This window comes from Lampetra fluviatilis, chromosome 35, assembly GCF_964198595.1.
Source record: "Lampetra fluviatilis chromosome 35, kcLamFluv1.1, whole genome shotgun sequence".
NCBI lineage: Eukaryota > Metazoa > Chordata > Hyperoartia > Petromyzontiformes > Petromyzontidae > Lampetra > Lampetra fluviatilis.
In genome coordinates this window covers 65581-92038 of record NC_136309.1, presented here as the reverse complement: position 1 = coordinate 92038, position 26458 = coordinate 65581, and the positions used below count along the sequence as shown (strand labels likewise).

The window sequence follows — 26458 nt, the reverse complement described above, 5'->3', positions numbered from 1 at the left end:
GTCAAGTGCTACCAACGCATCACAGAGCGTGAGCTAATGGCCAACATACGAGATGCTAAGCGAGTGAGCAAGCATTCGCAGGTTTGGCCCTAGGAGCAGCGAGTCAATCAGCAATGTTCCCGTTGTCAAGTCATGCTGACATTCAAGTTTAAATTAATGTTTTGTGTTCAGAAAAAATTGAAAAGTTTCCAGTGCAGGGCTTGCTGCTTATTTTCCAGTATACGCAGCAAATGCCACCGTTGCTTCTGGGTTTGCAACTGCTGCATCAGTTGTTATTTTTATTTTATCTTGGAGTATTGCAACCAGTTTTTTCTCAAAATGTCCCTCGATATTTTTAAGGTGCCTGTGTACAGGTGGCGTCTTGCGAATGCCTGTGTTAAAGTGTCAGAAACAATTGTTGGAAAGCCTTCTTTGGTTCTTTTCGGTTAAGTCACGTCTAAAAATAAAATAATAAATCAAAATAAAACACCACATTACGACGTTTCGATTGCAACACAAGCAATCATCATCAGGCATAAAAGAAATAGCAACAAAAATCTAACTAGAAAACTATAGACCGACATACAAGCAGACAGACATCACAACGGCACACATAGAGAGGAGTATACAGGCACACGAAAATTAAATAACCTAGTAAAATATTGAAATGTGATGTAATACAACACAGAGAGTCGGTTAACACACAATTAACGCATGGCCTGGTTGACTACGTGTTTCAAAATTTGCTAAGTTAGAATTTTAAGTGTGAGCAACAAATATCTAACTAGAAAACTATAGACAGACATACAAGCAGACAGACATCACAACGGCACACAGAGAGAGGACACAAATCGGCTGTGCCGTTGTGATGTCTGTCTGCTTGTATGTCTGTCTATAGTTTTCTAGTTAGATATTTGTTGCTCACACTTAAAATTCTAACTTAGCAAATTTTGAAACACGTAGTCAACCAGGCCATGCGTTAATTGTGTGTTAACCGACTCTCTGTGTTGTATTACATCACATTTCAATATTTTACTAGGTTATTTAATTTTCGTGTGCCTGTATACTCCTCTCTATGTGTGCCGTTGTGATGTCTGTCTGCTTGTATGTCGGTCTATAGTTTTCTAGTTAGATTTTTGTTGCTATTTATTTTATGCCTGATGATGATTGCTTGTGTTGCAATCGAAACGTCGTAATGTGCTGTTTTATTTTGATTTATTATTTTATTTTTAGACGTGACTTAACCGAAAAGAACCAAAGAATAATTCCTGCAGTCACGAAAGCTCCCAAATTAATGTTGGAAAGCCTGGTTAAAATAGCCATCAAGTCCCCAACATTTGCTTAAAATATTCAGTCCTGCAAATTAGCTGGCTGCAAAACAAAACGCTACATATCCCGTTGATTAAGACATTTAAAATGATGCTGTAATGCAACGAATTACAATATTTATTGTCTTTTATTTACGCCGTATGGAATCCCAAAAACACTTGCATTTACACTACAAAGGAAAATTTATATCTTGTTAAAGTATATCAAAGCATTTGTAATGGAGTTTTAAATTAATATATTTCAATGACCAAAGAGTAACATTTTTACGAGCTAGAATACATCGTAGGTGTTAAGATATTTGAACCGACTTAATGGTAATTTGAAAGTTAGCAGATGCATTCGTTTGTTTAAACCTACGTTTACCCAAACCACACCTACACTGTTTAACTGCTTGTAGAATGAATACATCCTCCACCTCAGTTGCTCGTTAAAAGCAATAATACGCACACAAAACTAAAAGGACAATCAAAGGGAAGAAATGTAAGTTGATGTATGTAAATTTGGTTTAGGCTGTGAAGTGTATGCTGCAGTGTAGTACTGGGATTTTAACTTACTTTGGTGAGAGCCACCTTCTGTTTGACGTCATCTCTCGGCACAAAAAAAGGTCTGTTGAAGCATAGCGAACGATGAACGACACTCGAATACAACTTCACCAGCACGAAGGCCTGCGTGTAACTTCTACGCGGAACCAAGGGCTTTCTCAACTCATAGAACAAAGCTTCGAGAACTCGAGCAGTGCTTATACACTGCCACTCCACCCAGCAGATGTCTACAATCAAGCGACATGTGTGACAATGGGCGTTTGCCTCATTTGCGTGTGAATTGAGAAAAGTATGCACCTGGATTATATTAACCATGGCATTGATTGTTTGGAAAATAACATTGTCATCATTCTTGTGAACTGTGTGCTGGGGCATTATCCTCATTGGTGGCTCTGAGCAAGATGCAGGAAATGGTCCACCCGAACCCGCATCCGTACACACCATGGCAGATGCGAACATTAAAAACTCTCCCGTGTGCGACTGTGGTCATCCACCATATAACGACGCAATGCCCGATCCACAAATACGAAGGCGACGTCACGTCGATACACTTTGCTGCTCCTGACGCATTTATCTGATTTGACCACCTGAATATGAAATTGTAGTTGATGCTCTGCATCTATGTCAGCAGCCGTGTGAAAGAAGTAGATCTGAGCAGTGCATTTCTGCTCAAATGACAATGTAGTGTTGGTGGTGATAATGCCTCTCTCCATTGTTTCCCCGTGACAAAATTGTGCACATTCCACGCTACCACAAAAGGGACCGAACTGTAACATCCAAGCGACAACCGCTGGTGACGTCCCACACCGTGGCAGTGCTCTCCTTTTATTGACCCCCCCCCCCGGGGGGACGATAAACTGAGTTGACCGCTCTGATTGGGATTTCTAAAAATATTTTATTTTTCATGCGAAAGCCATTACAAGACATCGATTGATCTAAACTTGAACTGAGTGAAAACCGCTGGGGATCTGTGCGGCGTTCTATTGATTAATGCTGCTCGCTCAGCCAGGAGGTGTAATTCAGAGTTGATTGCCCTGGACTTTAATAGCATTTGTGTGTGCGCTTTGTGTCTTTATAATGCTGCCCTGTCACTGCCAATTATATGAAATGGCAATCAGATTTCTTACAGATAAATGTGTTTTGTGATCTGAACGTTGTTACAAGCTGGCAAGGAATTAGATTGTACAAATAATTTTCGAAATGCAAGAAAATAAAACGATTCCCCATATCGCCTTCCACATACCGTTGGGAAAGTGCTGTTTGCGAGCACTTATGAAGAGCAGAATGGCACACAAAGGGTTGGGTGGCCAACACCACGCTCGGCCGCCTTTATTTATTCAGTGGTAATGTTTAAACAACGCACCAGGTACTCATTTAAGAGTCGACCTAGGTAAGGTCCAGGACTGGTTCAAATACTATATTCGCCGCTGTTGTTGGTCGTGAACGGGAATCGAACTCAGGTGGCCAGGTTAGTAGTGGTACTGTGGTGCGCTAACCACAGCGCCACGGCTCCCCGCACGTGCTCACACACAAACGCACGTGTGTTCTAACTCCGAATATCATAAGTGTGTCATCTTGAGTGGTAAGTTTTATTCAGATTGTTTGTGAAGTGTCTTTCGATGAATGGACGGACGTATTTAGTATACAGCCTCTCAGCTCTCTTTCACAGTAGGGCATATTAATACCTTTGCATGCTAAACCTGGCAGTGCATATGCATGTGTATATACAGATAAAATATTAATTTACTTTTGTTACGAATGCCAAACCTTATCCTAAATCCTTGAATGATGTAGGAACTATCATTTAACGAAAGTAAACGTAAAGCAAAGGCTTTCATTTGAGGCGGAGAGCCTTTGAGACTCATTACCTCTTTATCAAATGGAAGCAGCAAACAACCGATCATAACAACCACACGCTATAAATATGGCATGCGTGCGTGTGTGTGTGATTATCAAAGATAAGGTGACTACAAAGGTAAGATGATATAACCCCACGTGTACAACATCCGCATGCTGTTGAACACTAATGATGTACGGCAGTGGTTCTCAACATTTTTGGTCAGGTCGCCCACTAATAACGTGGCAGTGACGTTCTCCGCACTTATTCAACATATCCCTTGCACGGCATCCATGCCGCAGGCTGCCCCCCCTCCACAAACCCCGCCCCTCCTCCACCAACCTCCTCCCTACCCCCCCCCGAAAGGCTTTCGCGACGTACGCATTGAGAGCCACTGCTGAATGGACATGTGAACATTTTTAAAGGTCTCGAGTCACATTGGTGGTCGAGATGGCAGCATGGTGCTTCGACAACCTCGTTGGAAAAAAAGTGGTCATGGAACATAATGGATGGAACACGACGGTGAACATACATCACTGCTAACCTAAGAACATACATTACTGCTACTGAAATGTTCAATGTTATTGTAACCTTAAACGTGTTTTAACTATATAAACAAGAAAAATATAAACATGCAAAATAAGTTCATTCATTGTTTGTTCTCCCATATTCTACGTTACACTTGCAAGGAGAATTGCAATTTCAATATTCACCTGCAGATAAATGACTGTGCACGAGCACGTCATTTTCAGAGATGCTTTTGCAATTAATAAAGAAATGTGGAAAATTGGTGAGTATAAATAAGCCATCGCACCATTGTACGTGGAAAATAATTGCAAACGAGTTTAATTAGATGGGGGCTTATTGCTCACAAGATGGCTCTGGCCAGGGAATTGAGCAGTCAAAGCAGTAAATTTTTTTATTTTATTTTTGGTTTGCGTTCACATTATTGCCTTATTATTGATATTAATAGATTCAGAGACTCAGAGTAGGCCAATACATTTGCGATGATTGTATTTACGTACCACCCATACGTCTCTGTGTTACCTTGAGAGTCGAAGTCAAAACGTTTTCTTATTCCGGAGGGCTCTACTTTCAGATGTTTGATCAAACAGATCCTTTATGCGATGTTTGAATACAGTCTATATATTTTCGGTCTCTTCACCCCTGTTTGTTCCAATGATGCTATCGCTCGCCATCACGTAACGAGACGAAGGATCAATTCGGAAATGTTGCAGGGCGTTTCATCAACCTGGCGTGTCAAAGGATCCTGAAAGAGGTCGTTCTCCAAATACAATCGTCACGCAGCCTCTTTACCCTGGAGAGAGCAGTGGTTGCTATTTCCCCATGCAAGCTGCTATGAGACAGTGGTTCACTGGTTAACTGGGCTGAGACCATGAACGAACTGCACTTGAAAACCGGTTTAATAACAGGTGGCTGCCCAGATTCGAGCCCAGGCCCTCAACGTTGCAGGTTCACGCTTGAGACACCTGGCACCTTCTCGTCTTCATTGATTTGTGAGGAACCCACGGTGCAAACACTCTCAGCCTCATCGCACTAGCGGCATTGATGGGTTTTTGTCTGCTGTAATATTACGATCCTTGAACAACGTGTGTGAAACACACATCTATTTGGGCCATACTGGTGTGCGATTATTGAGATTATTTTGCTGCTATAACATGTCCACATTATGATAAGCCACTTCGTTGAGCTGTCATTTGTGGCAATATCGCTTCTGAAAAATAAGTTAATCGCTCAGTGGGCCTTACCTGGTAAGATAAAAAAAAAACTACTGTAGTTTTTTTGTACATTTTATATGGTTTCTTTACATTTTCTATACTTTGCACTCCTATCGTATTTTTGTATTGTTTGTGAAAACAAGCTTTATGGTTCATCAGATTCCTCCAGTATAAATATTCTGATTCTGATATGGTGTAGACAAGATTAGATGCTGACAATTGTCTTCTTATATTAATGGGTTTTTCAGGGAATCTGTTTCAGATATTTAAAAAAACTATTGGTCTTCCACAAAAAAATAAAGACTCGGTGAGATCTTAATGGATTCACTCTTCGATGAGCATGCGATACGAACCTTGATGAAGATGAATACGTTTTCATTGTAAAATGGGAGGCTACCTCACAAGACATTCAGGAAGGCACTACTACATTCAGATGTTTGGTGATATCCTTTTAAGGTTTGTTTTTCATGTGGAAGGAAACTGGAGTGCCTGGAGAAAACCCAGGCATATGAGGAGAAAATCCTGAAGGTATGCCTAGGCAGGTTCACATAGAGCCAATCGGTGTGATTTTATAAGATACCATCAGAGCAGAACTTGGATAATGGCTCCTAATCTGACAAAACAGTGGGTTTCAATGGCGGTGGTTCAAACCTGATTTGAAGCTTTCGTGACTGCAGGAATTACTCTTTGGTTATTTCGGTAAAGTCACGTAGAAAGAAAATAAATTAAATAGAATATGACGTTTCGATTGCAACACAAGCAGTCGTCATCAGGTAGAACTAAATTTGAGAGAGGCAAAACACAGACACGGAGACACACATACAGACACACCAGCAGAGAGAGACAACACAGAGACACACAGAGAGAGACACACAACATAGACACACAGAGAGGCGGTGGTTGTGATGGTCAGCATTGGAATATCATAAGTTATTAACTTTGTCCGGTGGTGCTGTAGCAGAATATTGGACCCAATCACATGCGAGTTCAAATCCCAACCAAGATGTCAACAGATGTCCTATAGACAGGGTGACCCCATCAAGAATGTGGAATTTCCACCACTGGCTCAGGATGCCAATGAATATGAGAACAGTCCTAGGCTCTCTCACTGGAGCAGGGAAACACGTTGACCTCTGATTAACCTTCTACCACAACTTCTGCAAAAGTAGTGCTTCATAACACACTAATAGCTAATTTATCACCACAGAAATAGTGTACGTAAAATAGCAGCAGCTCCGAGTGTGAAAAACAAATATGCCAGATCACATTAACCACTCAGAGAGAACGTTGATCAATTTTTATTACAAAAATAGCGCCTAAATTACTTCGAACAAAAAAGGGACCGTTTTTAAATTGTGGATATAAAAATGGGGTCAAGTCGTCTTCCCCATGCAAAGTGTGGCCTAAACTCTCCAGTGTGCGACTGTGGTCATCCAGAACAGACCTTACAACATATCACGACAATGCCTGATCCACAAAAACGACGGAGACATCACAGCCATTCACTCCGCTACTCCTGACGCTGCTGTCTGGCTTCACCGCATTAATGTGAAATTGTTGTTGTGGCTCTGCCCAATGATCACACTGGCATCCACCATGGGAATATGGAATTTCCATCGCTGGCTCAGGTTCATCAAAGGAAAAGATTACCACCGCCAACGCAGTATTCATTTGTTCAGACAGTTTCTTTATCTCTGACTTCCACCGTGTCAAATCAGGCAGAACTGCTTTTTGTGTTAACTTTTTTGTCCTTGCCCTGCACTTCCGATTAGCGTGGTTGGCTACGTACGGGGCGAAAGAAGTTCAACATGCATACATACAGGCAGTGTGATGATGGACTTTAACCGAGTACTTAGATTTAGATATTTAACATCTTTCCTCTTTTTATTGCCCTGTACAGTCCAACCTGTCTAAGTAACACGGCTAACATCAATGGCGAGTAATATCTGCATCGGTGCTGACCCCCCACCTCTGCACTAACCTGCAATGAGCAGCGTGGTGCAGTATGGTCAAACAACACCCATATTTGGCACAGCATGAGAAGGCCTTCATCCAATAGCGGATTGATGAAGTTAATTAAAGTATTAATATTATATCAACCAAACACATCCTAATATCCAGGGAAAACTATCTCAGCTGTTAACACAGATCATTTCCGTGCTCTTCACAACAAAGGTTTGCTTGCAGCCCGTTTGCACGAAGGTCAGCTCAGAACAATGAGGCCTTCCTCCGAGTCTTCACATTTACCTCTTCACTGCAGTGCACGGAAGGCAAATCAAGCCAACGTAACCACACTCCATTATCACTCGACAAAGCTAAAATTCCACCATCGCAAGCCAGGGGACGTCATTTCCTGCAGCGAGACGTGGGGCGCCACGTTGGCGAGGAGATGTTAACGGCCTCGCCTGCTATGCAGGAGTTCGTGGGTTTTATCCAGACCCTGACCCCTGTATATTTGGAGTTTGCATATCTCTCTCCCCATGGTCGCGTGTATTTTTCTTCTCCACATTTAGAATCGACATGCGTTTATAGTATTTGGTTGCTCTTCATTTCCACTTGATAAGCCACTTCGTTAAGCTATAATTTGTGGGCGGGTCGCCTCTGAAAAAGAGCTACATACAGTGAGGGAAAAAAGTATTTGATCCCCTGCTGATTTTGTACGTTTGCCCACTGACAAAGAAATGATCAGTCTAAAATTTTAATGGTAGGTTTATTTGAATAGTGAGAGACAGAATAACAACAAAAACATCCAGAAAAACGCAGGTCAAAAAATTGATTTGCATTTTAATTAGGGAAATAAGTATTTGACCCCCTCTCAATCAGAAATATTTCTGGCTCCCAGGTGTCTTTTATACAGGTAACGAGCTGAGATTAGGAGCACACTCTTAAAGGGAGTGCTCCTAATCTCAGCTGGTTACCTGTATAAAAGACACCTGTTCACAGAAGCAATCAATCAATGAGATTCCAAACTCTCCACCATGGCCAAGACCAAAGAGCTCTCCAAGGATGTCAGGGACAAGATTGTAGACCTACACAAGGCTGGAATGGGCTACAAGACCATCGCCAAGCAGCTTGGTGAGAAGGTGACAACAGTTGGTGCGATTATTCGCAAATGGAAGAAACACAAAAGAACTGTCAATCTCCCTCGGCCTGGGGCTCCATGCAAGATCTCACCTCGTGGAGTTGCAATGATCATGAGACGGTGAGGAATCAGCCCAAAACTACACGGGAAGATCTGGTCAATGACCTCAAGGCAGCTGGGACCATAGTCACTAATAAAACAGTTGGTAACACACTACACCGTGAAGGACTGAAATCCTGCAGCGCCCGCAAGGTCCCCCTGCTCAAGAAAGCACATATACATGTCCGTCTGAAGTTTGCCAATGAACATCTGAATGATTCAGAGGACAACTGGGTGAAAGTGTTGTGGTCAGATGAGACCAAAATGAAGCTCTTTGGCATCAACTCAACTCGCCGTGTTTAGAGGAGGAGGAATGCTGCCTATGACCCCAAGAACACCATCCCCACCGTCAAACATGGACGTGGAAACATTATGCTTTGGGGGTGTTTTTCTGCTAAGGGGACAGGACAACTTCACCGCATCAAAGGGACGATGGACGGGGCCATGTACCGTCAAATCTTGGGTGAGAACCTCCTTCCCTCAACCAGGGCATTGAAAATGGGTCGTGGATGGGTATTCCAGCATGACAATGACCCAAAACACACGGCCAAGGCAACAAAGGAGTGGCTCAAGAAGAAGCACATTAAGGTCCTGGAGTGGCCTAGCCAGTCTCCAGACCTTAATCCCATAGAAAATCTGTGGAGGGAGCTGAAGGTTCGAGTTGCCAAACGTCAACCTCGAAACCTTAATGACTTGGAGATCTGCAAAGAGGAATGGGACAAAATCCCTACTGAGATGTGTGCAAACCTGGTGGCCAACTACAAGAAACGTCTGACCTCTGTGATTGCCAACAAGGGTTTTGCCACCAAGGGTTTTGCCACCAAGTACTAAGTCATGTTTTTCAGAGGATCAAATACTTATTTCCCTCATTAAAATGCAAATCAATTTATAACATTTTGACATGCGTTTTTCTGGATTTTTTATTGTTATTCTGTCTCTCACTGTTCAAATAAATCTACCATTAAAATTAGAGAGTGATCATTTCTTTGTCAGTGGGCAAACGTACAAAATCAGCAGGGGATCAAATACGTTTTTCCCTCACTGTAGGAATATCGAAATCTGTGTAATAAGTGGAGGTCGCCATGCATTAGCACGACGACATAAAAAAAATTGCTGATGATGATGAATGGAAAAGGCATCAGGGTGTTTTTAGGAATTGGACAGAAAATTCACAACCAGAGTGCCACTCTTCCTCAATTCAACAAATGTGTAGTGAGTCCAACTGAGTCGCAGACGTTCTTTAGAGGCAACACTTTTATTCTAACATCAACCCGTTAACACAAAGGGGTAACTGCCTCTTCACCAGATACAGCCTAGGGTGGTTACCACCCAGCTAACTACTCTATACATAGGAGTTACAGCTATGAAGGATCAGACCCTCACTCGGGTCCCCGACCAGCTTGGAGCTTCCAGCTTGTAGAATGCAGCGACCTCGGTCCCTCTCAGGAACCCACCTTATATCCTCCCAGGTCGGGGCCACCCGCCCTTGGCCCCGCCCACCTTCTTGAGCGTTCTAGCTCCCTCCCGATCCCTCTCGAGAGCTCTCCCCGGACACGTGATCACCCCCTAGGCCCCCCCCCCCCCCCAACCTGGGACCCTCTCTGTGGACACTCCGGATCGCGTGTCTACGGGGGATCAACCAAAGTGCCATGGCCCGGGGCAACCCTGCTCCTGGGCTGACACTCTCCCACTCCCCCTGGTGGGAGCCCGCACTACACGCTATGCGTGGTGCCCGCGCTATCTCAGCACTCAGCAAGCCCCGCTAGGGCTGTTACTACACCCGCCTACGGGGTGTACGCGATGACAGTGCATCGCACGCCGTGCTGTGCTAGAGCCGGCCTCACACAGCAATCCACACAGTGCTGTCCGCAATGTAGGGACATCCCTGATGTCACTACAAATGTATTAACTCATTGATTACACCTTTAACAGTGCTGCTTGTTGCTGGCCACTTGGCATTTTGGCCCTTTGCTCGGCAACTGAAATTTAAATCCCTGAAACTGTGCAAAAGGTAAATAATAATATTTCACGAGTGGCAGCTGGGAGAAAAACATGGCCCAAGCAGCTCAAAACAAAGTCACGATACATTTCCCTGAGCATGAAAACATGAGAAAATGCAAGGAACTTGTTGGTCACAGCTCCTGCGGTGACGGCACAGATGGGCGTTTTGGGACGGCCATTTTGTTTTGCATTAACCCCAATGCTTTGGTCAATGTGTAGTGACTGTGGTTGTCACTGTATGGTGCCGGGGCTTCAGAAGCGACGGCGGATAATGTGTTGTCATTATGGGCAGCCCAGGTTACGGGGTGTAGTACCAGCCCTAGTGGGGCTTGGGTGAGCGCTGGTTAGCGCGGAGGCACCGCGAGCAGTGTGCGATGCGGGCTCCCGGTGAGGGAGCGTCAGCCAGCCAGGGTTACGTTGGGGCATGATACGCTGGTTGACCTGCTGACATGTGACCGGATGATATTGGAGGGGGGCCACTAGTGGAGGGGGGCTGCGGGGCGGTCACGTGGTCCAAAAGAGCTCTCGGGAACCTTTGAGAAAGAGCTCGAGAGACCTGGAAGGTGGGCGGGGCGAAGGGGGGAGCCAGCCCCAGCCCAGGGCCCCGTGAGGAGCTCGAGGTTCTTCGTGTGCTGCTGTTATGAAGATCCACGTCGGGCAGAAGAAGCCTCTAGCCACGTGGTCCGGGACCCAGCTCGTGGTCCGGACCGGGATAGCGAACCGTGTCTAGTTCTGCCGTAGCGTGGTTAGATGGGCATTCGAGACCCGAGTGTAGATCGTGTTATATTGTGTGCTGTTGTATAATAGTGTTGCTCCCAAGATAACGTCTGCGACTCAGTTGGACTCACTACAAATGTAACAGCGACACTCCTTTGATGTACCCACTTATACTAATCAGTGTTCTATGTTGACAAGTACAGTATTAATGACTTAAATGGCAAAGTAAGAAAATATTTGCTGCCCCAGAAGGACTATTAAGTCCTGTTAATAACCAATATTCTAGACTATTGGTTCCATTTTCAAAGATTTATATTTATAAACCCTTATTTCTTTGAACAAAGTAATTTTTGCTCCAGTCGAGATATGCATTTTCAAGAAAACCCTTAATTTTAATAAAAGTTGCTTTCCAAAAACTGAAGTTTTACTTTCTCATGTTTGATGATTAGTTCTACCCAATGTCGCTAACCTCCCCTAAAGTAAATACGTGTTCGCCTGGTGATGTTGCATAACAAATATTTCCTGGTGGGAATAAATACCCCATTCGCTGAAGGTACAAATATTACCCAAATATTTGTTCCTGAGGGAATCAATATTTGGGGGGAGCCAATATTAGTTTAGATCGGCAAGAAGATATTGATTTAAAACCCCGGTCGAATGATATATGCACTCCTGCGAGCAGCTCGAGAGACGGAGGGCTGAAGCCTGCAACTTGACGTGGATTCACGCACAAGTTGAACAACAACAACACAACTATTGCCTCGCTCTCTTCCTGGAATTGAGCCATGCGCTTCTGGCTTGTGACCAAAGCCAGCCTGGTGTTACGTAAAAAAGCAAAAAAAGTTGATGTTGAACTTTATCTCTGAGCTACTGTTGATGTGGAAAACGAATAACAGTCAATTCATAGCATAACAAAAAATTATCCGCAAGGGAAGTGATGTCTGCTGATAGGAAGTGCTCTATTTAGAGTCTTCCTGTCATCCGTTTATTCATTAAGTGTCAACGCAGCAGGGCTCATCTATTTTAGTGGGACGGAGCCAGTGATGGAAATTCCACATTCCCATGGTGGTGGCCAGTGTATTTACAATCTCAATACACTATGTGTTACAGTTATATTAGAGGTTATCACAACAAAACAATCGGAGCATAAAAAATGCGGTCAGTGTTGTTTGTTTCATTTTATGGAATTAGTTTCAGTTCGTTTACAGTTATATACCAGTTCTGACAAAAATTTGTTTTTGTTCTCATTCCTATGAACTAAATGCATAGCTCTCACAGTCTCTATTTCCCGTGAACGATAACAATGCTTACTATAGTTTGAAGTTCTTTATTACCACCCACTAATGAAGGACCCTTTCAAAAGAAGCATTTCATTTAATTGGATGCAGTTCCCACAACCTGATAACGTGAACGCGTCCACCACATTACCAGACTGTCCGATTTTATATTTCTGTATACAACCTACTGTTCGAAACATGTATGTTTTATAATACACGATATTTCACAATTCCGTACATTGTGGCAATGCTTGCACAGCATTTCAATGAAGTTCTTCATGAACGATTGTTGCTATTGTCGCTTGCGTCATACCGCATAACTGAGAAAAATAATAATCATTCTTAGTCGGACGTAAAATAAAGTTGAAACTGTCTAACAGTTATAATGCAAAACTTACAATGGAATAGTCTGTCAGAGAGAAGCTACCGTTCACTGGGTGTTTGTAGATAGACAAGCAGCAAGAAGCTGCAGCCTGGTGCCGTGGCTGATAATGCCAGCGCTTCCAAGCGTGGAAAATGACGCGTTAATGCAGTCACGCGGTTGGCCTTAAATCAGGGCATTAGAAAGATACCTGCCAACTGGTCCGCCGTGATAGAGGGCGGCCTTGTGTGCGGTGGGGACCATGCAGCAACAATAATTATCTCGCGATTGATGAGAACAGGAGGGGTGTCGGCTGAATGCACTGTACCGGATGAAATTGAGCTGTATTTTAATTGAGAGCCACTTCCGAGCTTGTGTTTGCTTGCCATATGTAGTGCCTGAATGGAGCACAATGTGGGGGGGACGTGTTTTTAAATGAGCACCGTGACATTAGCGCTAAATAAATAAAAAAGTGAGCGAGCGGGTGTGTGAGCAGGAGGGAGGGGAGGATTTGGTAAAACATTATGCTCACGGGGCAATTTAAGCGAATGACGCAAGCGCTAGACATGAATCATTATTCATCAGCGAAAAGCCTTCAGGCTCCGACACTATCCGTAGGCGGCAGCGATCCCATGACCCTGACATCCACCGTCCCGCTCAGCTTTATTTTCGCTCCACAGATGGAACCAGTGGGAGTTAACATTGATTAAAGGCAATCTTGCTTTTTTTGGAAACGCAACATATGAGAAGCATAGGTTACTGTGGTTAAATGACGCTTCAGCTTTTAGCAGAAAATTTTAACACGTCAAACAAAAACGCAATAAAGTGAGCCGTTGTTTTCCCTCGTGGGCAATGGTTTTTATGTGGTCGATTTTAATCTTACTTCTCGCACCGCTCTGATTGTGCTCTGTGCATAGCGAGGTTCCATTCTACTTGGTCTTCTCCCAGACTAAGCAAATGAACAACATCGAAGTGCCTATGTCAGACACCAGCAGCAGGCAGCAACGCAAGGTAATCAAGGTAGAAACATCAGCTGCTCAGATTGCTCTCTAAAGAAGCTATTAACGATGTAAATATTTTTATTAAACCAGATAAGGCCAACTGAGCCAGTTTAACACGAAGGCTTTCGCGACCAATATCATCCATAATAGATCACGTAAATATATAAATGTGTCGTTAAAACCTGCCACCACCCGACACAGCCAACTAGTAAGGGTTGTCACGTAAACAGAACATGCCAATTCGTCACTAGTACAGCACACCAATGTGTTGGAGAGCCAAGCCACAACATTTACAAACTGAGCACGACGTTTCGCCAGTAATTACAACTGGCTTCATCAGGCAACAGCCAGATTTTTTTCTCCTCCGCAACTGAGCCAATAGCTCTTTTTCAGAAGCGACCTGGCCACAAATGATAGCGCAATGAATGGTTTATCACGTGGAAATTTATATCAGCCAAATAATGTAAACGCATGTCCATTCTAAATGCGGAGAAGAAAAATCCTCGCGACCACAGGGAGAGAGATATGCAAACTCCAAATATACAGGCGTCAGGGTCTGCATCGAACCCACGAACTCCTGCATAGCAGGCGAGGCAGTTAACATCTTGCAACCGTGGCGCTCCCGGCACTAAGAGCAGAACGTCGGACATCACGCTGAACAACGCGAGGTACAACGTTGGAGCTATACGGTTGTCCCGTCTCCTAAACCGGCTGTCCCGTACACATGTCCTGCTTCTCCACCTCCCTGGGCCCTTCCCACCCTCTGCCCCCCTTGGTGCTGGGGTAGAGCGAGCGGCCAGTGGTGACGCTGCAGGGCAAGCAGGAGGTCCGGGAGCATTGCGTCCAGCACTGCGATGCCTTCCCACGAAGCCCGCACACCCCTGTCATCTCGGCAAGCAAGCACGCACGTTCGCACACGACAAGCGGGCATGCGCAGGGTGATCAGTCAATGCAGGTGAGATGCATACAACTGGATAATGGAGCTGTAGAGCAAGTAAATTTGTTTTGGGCTGAGCTTATACAATTGTCCAATGCTACACCACAGTGACACGTGGCTGGATAAGTTGACAACACTCAAGATCGTCGAGAATTTCTCAGGTGGTCCATACTTTGTTATTTCATTATGAATTCTACATTTAGGCCGAAAGCATAACACACAACTGTACAAACTAGGCATATGAAACAACAAAAATACAAACAATACAGGCAACCTGGATAAAAAAGAATACGTAATTTAATCGAATAATTTACTCACTGTGGGGGGGGAGCTGCAGGCAGCAGCGCAACTATGGCTGGGGGTATATGGCGGTGTGATGCAACTATGGCTGGGGGTATAGGGCGGTGTGATGCAACTATGGTTGGGGGTATATGGCGGTGTGATGTAATTATGGTTGGGGGCATATGGCGGTGTGATGCAACTATGGCTGGGGGCATATGGCGGTGTGATGCAACTATGGTTGGGGGTATATGGCGGTGTGATGCAACTATGGCTAGGGGTATATGGCGGTGTGATGCAACTATGGTTGGGGGCATATGGCGGTGTGATGCAACGAATAGGGGCCCAGTCTGCCACAAGGGGGTCCCGAACAGATAAACAAGTAACAACGATGTTAAGAAAAAAATATTAGGAATAATTAATTATTATTACCTGCAAAATAGCATGGACCAAGCCCAATTAGCACATCTGGCTATCGTATCAATAGAGGAGCATAAAGTTGTGCGATCCACCCCCTTTGAAGAAATCCTAGACCCATGGGCCGCTATGCAAGCAAGACCCACAATAAGTTAATTGTGAGAACATCTGTAGCTATTTCAGTAAAAATTAGTCGGGAGAAAGGAGGGGGCGACCCACAGTCGTACCTTGCATAGCCCCCCCCCCCCCCAGACCTTTCGTTTAAATAGCTGGAGGAGAAGGGGCGGGGGTGTTATAATGATACCACCATTTGACGCTACGACAGTGAAAATGTTTGCTAAGCACACACAAGGTGCGCACGTGCGTGGTGGTCAGGCACATCTGCAGACCCGCAGTGCACGCGCTCGCGTCACGGAGATTACTTTGCGATACCGTGCACATGGAGATTACGGTGGGCGTGTGCACCGCACGACTCGCTCTGTGCGCACGTACATACACGGACGCACGGAGCGAGGCCAGGAAAGCGGCACGAAGCCGAGGGAGCAGCAATAATGGTTTGCACTAAATGAGCTGCTCAGATTAATGGCCATCTGCTACGGCGGAGGCTGCAACGGGGAATTGTGAGCTTCTCACTACTCCAGAGCGCAATTCGTCGGTGTTTGCAGGGTTGTATTTACGCACGAGCCATTCCCGCAGCAATCTGAAGGCATTCACACGCACACCATCCACGTAACTAAACTATTAAACTATTTTTCTTTTCCTAGGTAAGGCCCACTGAGCAATATAGCTCTTTTATCAGAAGTGACCTGGCCACAAATGACAGCTCAACGAAGTGGCTTATCACGTGTAAATTTATAGCAGCAGCCAAATACACTAAACGCATGTTTATTCTAAATGTGGAGGGAAAACCCGAAAGACCTGGATAAAAATCCACGCGAACATGGTGAGAGAGACACGCAAACTCCAAATATAGAAGCGTCATTGTTAGGATCGAAGCCACAATCCCCTGTAAACGAGGCGAGGTAGTTAACGTCTCGTCACCGTGGTGCCTCAGTATATTTCAGATCTTACACGAGCCACACAATGTTCTGTGCCTTGTTCTGATGATCAAATGACAGTGCATGCTGCCAACTTTGAGCCGTCAAGGGAAAAGTTCCATTTTCCATGGTAAGAACCGGTATATTTATTCGTGGCAAGTGTAACGCAACATCAAATCATTGATCTATATTTATTAGGCTCATGATACATGCATCTAATCGCATGTGTAAAGAGTTAATGTGTTTTTTTGATCCTTATATGTTTATGTAATGAGTTCACGTGGATCTTGCAGCCACTAGTGGCCGCTATGTTCACCATCATGTGAAAAAAAAGATAAAGATGATTTAGTCTGTGACTCTGAACCGCAACAATTAATGAAATTGCGCGAGCATTTCGTCCTGTGATCATGACACCTCTACAACTGAGAGTCAAATACAATTGATTTCATACCAAATGGCAGAGGGGGACTGATGTGAATGCCAACTGAAATTTGAATGATTGACATTACAACCATGAACTCTGACCTCTGCCAAGTTATCCACACTGACCATGAAATGCAAATTATAACGCAGGGTTAAACGTCATAAACAGTCATCATCATCAGAGCACGAGTGCTACCCACACTCATTTGAACATGGGGTTTCTCCGACATTTGACTTAAGCTTTGAGGCGGAATGGTGCAGCATTACCAAACACAACAACAACCCTCACCCACAGGGACACAGGAATGTAAAAAGTGCTCACGGTCCAACGCGATTTACCTCCCGTCAACCACTCACCTCTCATCCAGCATCAAGAGTCCCTCGTCTTGAAACCGCTGGACCTCCGGGCTTGCGAGCGCTTCGTGTAGCCCAACGTCTCCAGAGAACCGAGCCCAGTGCTGCAAAATTGAAGCACAGCAAGGCAATTTCCTAACACGACCACAAAACAGCCTGTTAACCTATCTTAGCTTCGTACGTGGACACCTTCACGAAAGGAAAGTTTTTTTCCGTCACAGTTGCTAAGCAGAGCCCCTAGCCTAGGCTTATGAGCCTAGGCTAGGGGCTGATAATGAAAAGCGGCATTCCAGCAATAGACAAGAGCGAAGTGTAGCGAGTGAGAGGTTGTGGTAACGAGGTGGGAAAGGCAGATGGAGGAAGTCCCGAAGCCAGGCTGTGTGAGGAGGATGATATCCCAATCAAATTTAGGATGAGATCCGAATGAAGGATGCGATTTAGGATCCTTTATTCAGTGATGCAATTTTCTCCGGCCGAAGTTGTCCTTGGAATATTAAAATCCGAATAATGCCACTGGGCATTTAAGTCTATTTCATACCAGATGGTGCACTTTGGTAATGCCCCAAGAAATACGCTGGCCAGCTCGGAATAAAAGGATCAATGTGCCAAGACAAAATGGTTCCCACTGGAGAACCCACTAAACATTTGTCTATCCAGCTCCACACGTGGTAACACACTTTCATATCTGTGTTAAAGTTCCAGCCTCAGCAGATGTATGGCGCCGCTGTGGTGAGATGTTAACTATCTCGCCTGGAATACAAGAGGTCGTGGGTTCGATCCCGATCCTGACACCTGCATATTTGAAGTGTGCATGTTCTCCCTGTGGTCATGTGAATTTTTCTCCGGGTCCTCCGGCTTTTCCCTCCACATTTAGGAACATGCATTGAGAGTATTTAGCTGCACAGGCAGTCCCTGGGCTATGGAAGATCCGACTTTACGGAATTGACTGTCCGGCTTTACGGAATTGCTTCCATAAACCATGAAAACATTTAATATGTGGAAATGTTTGCGTTTGTTATGTAAGCACAGGTAGTGCAGCGCGGTGAGCTGGCGGATGAATACCGCGGAGCGAGGCGTAAGCCCCTCCTCATGCCTCGTTCCACCAAAGCGCCTTCACTGAGCCCGAGCTTCACGACGATTAAGGTAAATATTACTTTTTGTAGCGTTAAGTAATTATTTTCCTTTTGTAGCATTACATAATTGTTTGTTTCTATGCTTAGACCAATCTTTTTTTCCCATGTTTCTCTTGCTAAGTTTCTTTCTTTTAAGTTTATTTAACGAGTTATTTACTGTATGTGCTGTGTGCATGTGTGTATGTGTGTATATGTATGTGTATATATGTGTGGAGGAGTTTGAGGCGCTGCTTCTGAACCTGAGGTGTGCCACTAAGAGGTGGGGTATGACCATCAGCCCCACCAAAACTCAGCATCTGCCTGGGTATTATTTTGTGCCACCAAACACTCCACCACCTCAGCTCCCCATTGGTGATGGAGCAGTTGTGGAGAGAGTGGAAAGTTTCTTATACCTGGGCAGTGTGCGTATGACCAGCTCCGGTTTTACAGCAGAGATCTCACGGATCTTCAGGGGATCTGGGCACATTCCCATCGGTGGGCTCCAGCAGGCAAGGCTGCGTTAGCTGGGTCATGTAGCCCACATGCCCAGCCAACGCATAGCCGGGCAGCTTATGTTTGGCCGCATAGAGTGGGCTAGGCGGGCATGACATGGGCTGGAGAAGAGATGGATTGATGCGGTGCAGGAGGATGTGGAGCCGAGTGGACTTGCCGACGACTGATACCAGCGGTGTCAAGATCGGCCTCTATGGAGGAGGCTCGTGAGGGACGCTACTGGGTATTTGGAGGCATTCACCCTCCAACAACAACTGAGGGCAGAGGAGCAGAGTGCCCGCGGCTAAAATGCAGTAGGTTGGCACATAAGGGGGTGCAGCTGGTGCATCTACCGGTCACCTCAGTCAGCCAACCCATGGCACCTGGGTCTGTCTCGAGACCTCCTGTCAGCGAGCCTTCGACACTTCACGTGGTCTCAAAGTGCACCTGGCCTGGCACATGCGCCGTGGTGATGTCACCATAACTTAGTGGCGTATGGCGGGTATTGGTATTGGGGTGTGCGTGTGTGTCTTTGTAGACGAGCCTATTCCACCTTTGTCTTTGTGTGCGTGTATGGGTGTGTATGTGAAGTCTAGGCCTAGCCTAATGCACGGTAAATGAGCATTCAGAAGTGACTGCTTTCTACTAACAATTAAAATTCATATGTTTCGTGGTATTCATGAACAATTTGATACAATATATGCTCATTTAGTTTAATATTAATGGGTAGTGTTAGGGTAAATATTATATTAAATGAAAGAATAGGAAATGCAGAGCGCATGTCCAGCGATACAATGCAGGTAGCGATAGAAAACGGACGACAGCGGGATGCGGTACTGAGAGAAAATGGTAGGGGAGGCACAGCTATTTCCGGCTGTGAGATTTTATCGTTGACTTTAGGGGAAAATTGTTCACTTTTCGAAAAAGGGAAAACCCTTCCGTAACCCAGGGACTACCTGTAATACATTTCCACATGATAGGCCACTTCGTTGAGCTATCATTTGTGGTCAGGTCACTTCTGAATAGGAGCTATATAGCTCAGTGGCCTTACCTGGCGAATTGTTTTTTTACATTTAAATGTTTCATGAAAATACAGCGGAATGCTATTGAACCGATTTGATGAGCGGTGGGCACGGGAGACAGCTCCTATTATCCGTGTCTATCCATCGCGTTTCATGTCTTTCATCCGAGTGCTAAAGTGCGGATGAATACAGAGAATTAAATACATTTTCCGCAATTCCTCTGATCTGCATGAATGCTCGGATATTAGGATTAAATTCAGCTTTCAGAGACCATGTCTGGGTGAACCATGTGACAAAGCCTCGGATAACAGAAGGAATCTGTCATCACTTCGAGGTCACTACTTTAACTCGAGCAAAGACTCCGATAAAATAGGAAGTATATTAACTCACTATAACTTGCTTCTTGCAATGAACGGGACCCCATCGTTGAGAGAAAGTGCTCTGGCTAATAACATATGACAACTGAGCAGCATTTATATAACAAGTCTGACTCCGCTGATAAGACCCTGAAGGTCGAAACCTTCCAGAATTTTCATTTTTAAACAAATGATTCTGGTTAACATTGGTCTTGATAACCGAGAGGCTTAACTAAATATATATTTGTATTTGTATGTGGAGACAAAGGATGGAGCTCAGTTTACAACGCATAATAGGAATAATCAGCCGCACTGTTAATAGGAGCATGTATGGATATATTAGGGCATGCAGATAGTGGGGAGAATGGATAATTGGCATACAGATAATTATTAACTATTTTAATTTGCCAGGTAAGGCCCAATGAGCTATATCGCTTTTTTCAGAAGCAAATTGGCCTCAAGAGGAGTATCACTATAAATGTTCACATTCCACAAACATCTAGAATCGCAGAGTTCGCAATTGTCCTTTTAATATTACTACGTGCTAATATACGAACATTATTTGTCATTGAGCTATCTTGCCTATACCCAATTCTCAATCGCAGTGAGTGCTGTAGTAAGTGGCCACTGCTGCTTGTGTAAAAGTAATATGACGTTTGCGAAAGCGCTTTACCAAATAATGTGACGGTAATCGCATTATCTCAGTGGGTTGTAACCGAGTCATAAATAAAGGATGTCATTAAATTATATGAAATGGCCTCGAACTGCATGACACATGCTGCGCTATTACTGGCGGCATCAATGATATCGTCTCAGGTGCTACTGGTGGCACGTTGAGCTACAGGACGTGACTTCAGGCCCTTATCTTCCTGCAAACGTGGCAATGTGCGTGCGTGCTATGGCGTACGCAGACAGCAAGACGAATTGCGATCCTAGGCACTGGGTGGCACTGACGTCCGCGCGGAGAGGCCAACATCTGGCACTGGACGGAGCGAATAATGATGGATGACACTCACCTCGTGGGTAATCCCTCTGTTCATCCTCAGTCCCATTACCAATACTTCTTCTAGCCTGTAAAAACAATGATATTGATAAAATGGTAAAAGCGCAGTCCTGAAATTGCTTGTTCACGCCACTGGCGGCAGAAGGGCTTCCAATAGAGGGAGCCCAAGAGAGCCCCTCTTAGAGAGTATTTGCCCAAATCTTTTACGGTGAAAAAACGTCTTTGGAAGAGGTGGGAGTACCCACACTTGATCCCACCACACGACACCATCCCATCGATCGTGTGTACACATTTTTCGGCTGGCTGAACACAGGTGAGAGAAATTGAAGAAATTGGCCCCATTGTTTCAACTGTCACAACGAGAGATCTAACCAGCGACTTCTGGATTGCAAGTCCAGTGTGCAAACCATAACACCGTGGCAACATCCGTCAATGATAGGAACAGTCCTCGACTTATGAACGGATTCGGTTCCTGTAACATGTTCATAAGTCGAACAGCTCGTTAAGTCGGTGTTCGTAAGTCGAGGTCTGCCAGTACACTTTATCCAGAAAAGCCTCATTGAGTTTCGCTCAATACCAACCCTCATCTTATAGAGAACGCTGCATGGCCAGTTTCCTTTTTGGCCATTTGTGTGTCTATGCTGAACCTGGCACCTGGAGACAAGCCACACTGCAAACTTGGGAGGAGTAATGAAACTCTGCACAGATGACTACGCAACCCACTTACCAAAATTTAGAAACATGCGTTTAGAGTATTTGGCTGCTATTAATGTCCACACGATAAGCCACTGTGTTGAACAATCATTTGTGGCAAGGTCGCTTCTGAAAAAGAGCCATATTGCTCAATGTTCCTTACCTGGTAAAAAATATTTATAAATCTATAAATAATAACACTGCCTCATATAGGAAACCCTCCAAAACCCTACCAAACTATTTGCATTATTTTAACTTTCATGCAATGTCGACCCTCAGACTACAGCATCAATGAATGAGTTTTATAAAAACTTAAACTGTATGAAATATTTCATAGCAGCTCATAAGTTTGCTTCATAATAAAAGCAGCCTTTATTCCTGATAACTTTTGCCTTTGCGTAACTTTGCTATTGGCAAGATGGCAATCTTGGTCCGTGACAAAAGCACAGATTCTCTGTGACACATGGTGAAATGCCTTTAATTATCTGCCGGCTATGTTGATATGCACTAATGACCGAATGAAAGAGCATCTGAGTTGACAAACACATGTACCTGATGCCCTTAAGCACAGCGTCGTGCCGTGAATTTAAATTCTGCAGTGCTGCATTCACAGGCAGACACTGTTATATATAAAATGTTCACATTTATAACCACGTCAAAGCCACCGTATGCAATACGATGGTTTTGTCAGTGCCTTTATTGAAACAACAGCTGATTTGTATTTATATGAATGCATTATATCATACTAATTCATTTGTATTCCTTTTACCCAATTAAATTCCCATATTGCTATCAGTGTTATTCAACGAGGTAGATTTGCCTTCGGAACTGCCACAACTAACAGTAGACCACTCTGTGTTAGAGAACAATCCTGGAGGGCGATGTCACAGAAACACTTATTAAGTAATTAGTAATAGGCCCCTTTATCCGTGCTAAGTGCATACCTTTTGCATTCTCTGCAGAGAGTTTAGCACATATCAATTCGAACCTCCGATTAGCACGGTTGGCCACGTAGGGCGTGAAAGAAGTTCAGCAAACATACAATTCTCAAAGCTGGAATAAAGAAAATATATAAAAAAAATATTGTCGACGAACAACAAACCACACAAAAGCCAGAGATGGCTGGGGGTCTTGTTTAAACAGCCAGGGCAGCATATTGAACTGGTGACCTAAGGATCGCAGCTCCAATGTGCTAACTATTATACCAAGGCAGCATAATACAATATAAGCAAATGTAAACAGGTCATACCCAACCACTGACGGCCAATTATCGTGCCGTTTACTTTGCTTGCTGCTGAGCCCCTTACTATGGCTTTCAATTTCCTGCAGCTAACCAGAAAATATGGACAAGGAGTTATGGTCCTTTCTCTGGTCAAATCTTCCAGGTCCGTGTTGAAAAAAATAGATATTGATATTTCGAGTGCTCCTGCCCGGTCCTCGGTGAAGAAAGTGAGCGATTCATCTTTCCCGTGCGCTGGACCATTACACAACAGCAGTATGTCAAAATTGTATCACATTATAACCGCACAGCATTATCATTTGATGTCCTTCCCCCGCACCTCCAATTAACATGGTTGGCTACGTACGGTGCGAAAGAAGTTCAACACACATACATATAATTGTACTGTAAACGACGTACACTTCAGGCGGGGAGAGGGGCTTCCTCCTCCGGGTGCCGTGTCCGTGCCGCTCCACCTCGCGCATCCAGTACTCGGGCTCCAGCGTCTGGACCCTCGCCTCCCGCTGTGCCGCACCCTCTCCTCGCGCCACAAACCTCCCATGAGCACCTGCGCAGGGCCCGGGTTAGTGAGGGGGGTGACGAGGGCAGGAGAGGAGGCCGATAATGGGACCAGCGGCGAGGTCCTGTCAGCGCTCGGCATCGTCACGGTGCTACTGTCCCTTGACTCGCGACCTGCACTTCTGTGGCCGTCTGGGACGCTCTTCCGATATTAGGAAGCCACTGGGGCAGTGCACTTTTAAATCATCCAGATTGAAAACTAACTTTTTTAGAACTGCTTTGGTGTTTACTTTGTTGTCCTTCCCCCGCACCTCAAATTAGCACGGTTGGCTACGTACGGTGCGAAAGAAGTTCAACATACATACGAAGTTCACCAACATACAAACTGTCTGGCAGATCGAGAGCTGTGGACATCTCCATGGTTATACTGACTGGAATGATCGAGATTTGCCTAAAGTCGGATTTAATTCACGGTCATTTTGATCAGCCGGCGAAAGTGAATGGTTGTTTAGGAGATATTTTATCTTCTTAAGGAATGTGGCACCAGAGACAGGAGTCGAACTTTACTTGAGGGCTACGTCACAATGAGAACCCGGCAGAAAGGCCTTGAGGTTGGCTCGTAATGTCCAGAAGACACCCCTACTCCAGGTGCTCATTATACTGCTGAGCTGCACTGCACCAGGCACGGAACAAGAGGCTAAACAAACATCAACCACCATTATCTCCAAAACAGGAGGATAGATTGCAAGGTCTCCACCGTCTCACAAAAGAGAGAGAGAGCACTTCTCTTTCTATGGAAAAGATCCAACAATGAAAATTATTAATTCGTATATATTGCTCCATTAATAACACGAGTATATGAGTGGTCTGCTTTGGGAGGAGAGACGCAAAGAGGAGAAGGGGGGGCGAGACAAAGGGCCCAGAATGAGCAAAATGGCCAGAAGAGGTTCCAGAGGTTGGCTGGAGCCCAGCGAGCGGCCGGAGGGGCCAAAGAGGCAGGGTGAGCCCTGGGGTGTCCGTGCTGGCCGGGTAGGTAGAGTGTGCTCGCCCTGCACCTGTGAGGCCGCTCTCGATCCACGTTGCGAGTTGCACGAGAACGGCAGAAACGCCGATTGACTACTCAGAGGTATAGTGGGAAAGCAGTGGATTTCAAGATTTTACAGTTGTTGACTAGAGCCGATACATACGGCAAGTTAGATTAAGCAGAGTCAAAGCGAGCATTGCAGAAGAAATATTGAGTGGAAAAAGAGAAGACATTTGGCGACTGGAGAAGGAAAGGCATTCCTTTTGAGAAGGAAGAGAAGTTAACGTAGCACAGAAACACGTGCTGCTGGGTCACGTGCCGTGGGTCACATGAGCTAAATAAAAAGTGACTGTAATCCAAGAAGTCCGTCAATAATCATCACGGTGAAGATGCGTCTGTACATCGGACGTCGAAGAAACAAGAACAGTATCACAATTGTTCTACATGTCGTCGAGACCCTACAACACACCTGGCTGCTGCTGCTGCTAACTGTGTCGTCACCCATCAAGCTGCTGTCTGCGCCGTTCGAGAGACACCACCGCATGTGACGAGTTCTCATTCACCAGCACAGAAGACTTCTACATGTTTGCCGTATCACCTTCTCAACGCGAGCGTGAGAAACCATCTGTTACAGACCGTGAAGTTTAATTTGTGTAGCAATATCGAGTATTCTTTGGACCGAATGTCAGTTGCATATTTGATGACTGGTACCCTGACCTTTAATAAATAAGACACTTGTTTGTATTAAAAAATGTCTCTGTGTGTGTGGTTGAACAGTGTGTCAAATCCATCCGTTACATGCGAGACATCAAAGAATCTGGACAATAAGGTTGGCTTCTGTCATTGTGTAAAATGAATCGATCATGCCCTAGACAAATCAAAGATTACAATACATTTAATATACCTGCCAGAACGACACAACACCACAATCATTTGATCGACATGGGAGGTATGACCAGTTATGTCAATTCCCGATCAAGTACATCGACAACTCTAACCGGATGACCACCAGGCCAGAATGTGGCTAAGTGCAAGGGGCGTGTGAGGCAGGCGGGGGGGAGGGGGCATGTAGACAGTGACTCACCCGGTCCCACTCCGATGTACGGCTTCCCCAGCCAGTAGCTTTGGTTGTGTGCAGATGCGGCTCCCTGGTAGGAAAGATGACAAGCGGACGTGTGTCACACGCATCGCATCCGCGCTCTCAAATGCCCCGCGCTCATCGATCAATAGATGCATTCCATTATTTAGAATCATGCTGGCATTGAGAGACGACCAAAATTGGCAACGAACGTTATTTATTTATTTATACCGCAGGAGGAATCCGGTGAGCTATAAACCTCTTTTCCACAGATGTCCAGTTGGGGTGGAATGAAGACAAAAGAGATGAAGAAGGAACCGTTATGACGTAAATCAAAATAACGAGTTAAAAATGTATCATGTACAACTGAAAAGAGTTAGACGAACGAGAAAATTAGTTTAGAGATTTCTAAATTCCAATAAGATTGAGTCAAAAATATCACTCATAGGTTTTTTTTACCTTGTTCAAAGGCCACAGGTCGTACATAGATCATCATTAATACTATCAGTTGCTCGGTGCTTTGGGTCAG

General features: G+C 44.8%; 1 protein-coding gene across 2 annotated transcripts in view; it reads right to left on the bottom strand.

Annotated features, from left to right (window-relative positions):
• Positions 1 to 12314: 12314 nt before the first annotated feature.
• The window catches only part of RSAD1 (radical S-adenosyl methionine domain containing 1), a 29942-nt gene continuing 15798 nt past the window's right edge, over positions 12315 to 26458 (bottom strand). Inside the window, exons 5-9 of one of the 2 annotated variants that reach the window (XM_078872604.1) lie at positions 25936 to 25999; positions 23729 to 23876; positions 21410 to 21464; positions 17415 to 17515; positions 12315 to 14845 (exon numbers count right to left, since the gene is read on the bottom strand). In XM_078872604.1, coding sequence (XP_078728730.1) covers positions 14647 to 14845; positions 17415 to 17515; positions 21410 to 21464; positions 23729 to 23876; positions 25936 to 25999 — 567 coding nt within the window. In that variant the 3' untranslated portion in view covers positions 12315 to 14646. The remainder of the gene's footprint in view (positions 14846 to 17414; positions 17516 to 21409; positions 21465 to 23728; positions 23877 to 25935; positions 26000 to 26458) is intronic. The other variant, XM_078872605.1, reaches the window with a different exon arrangement.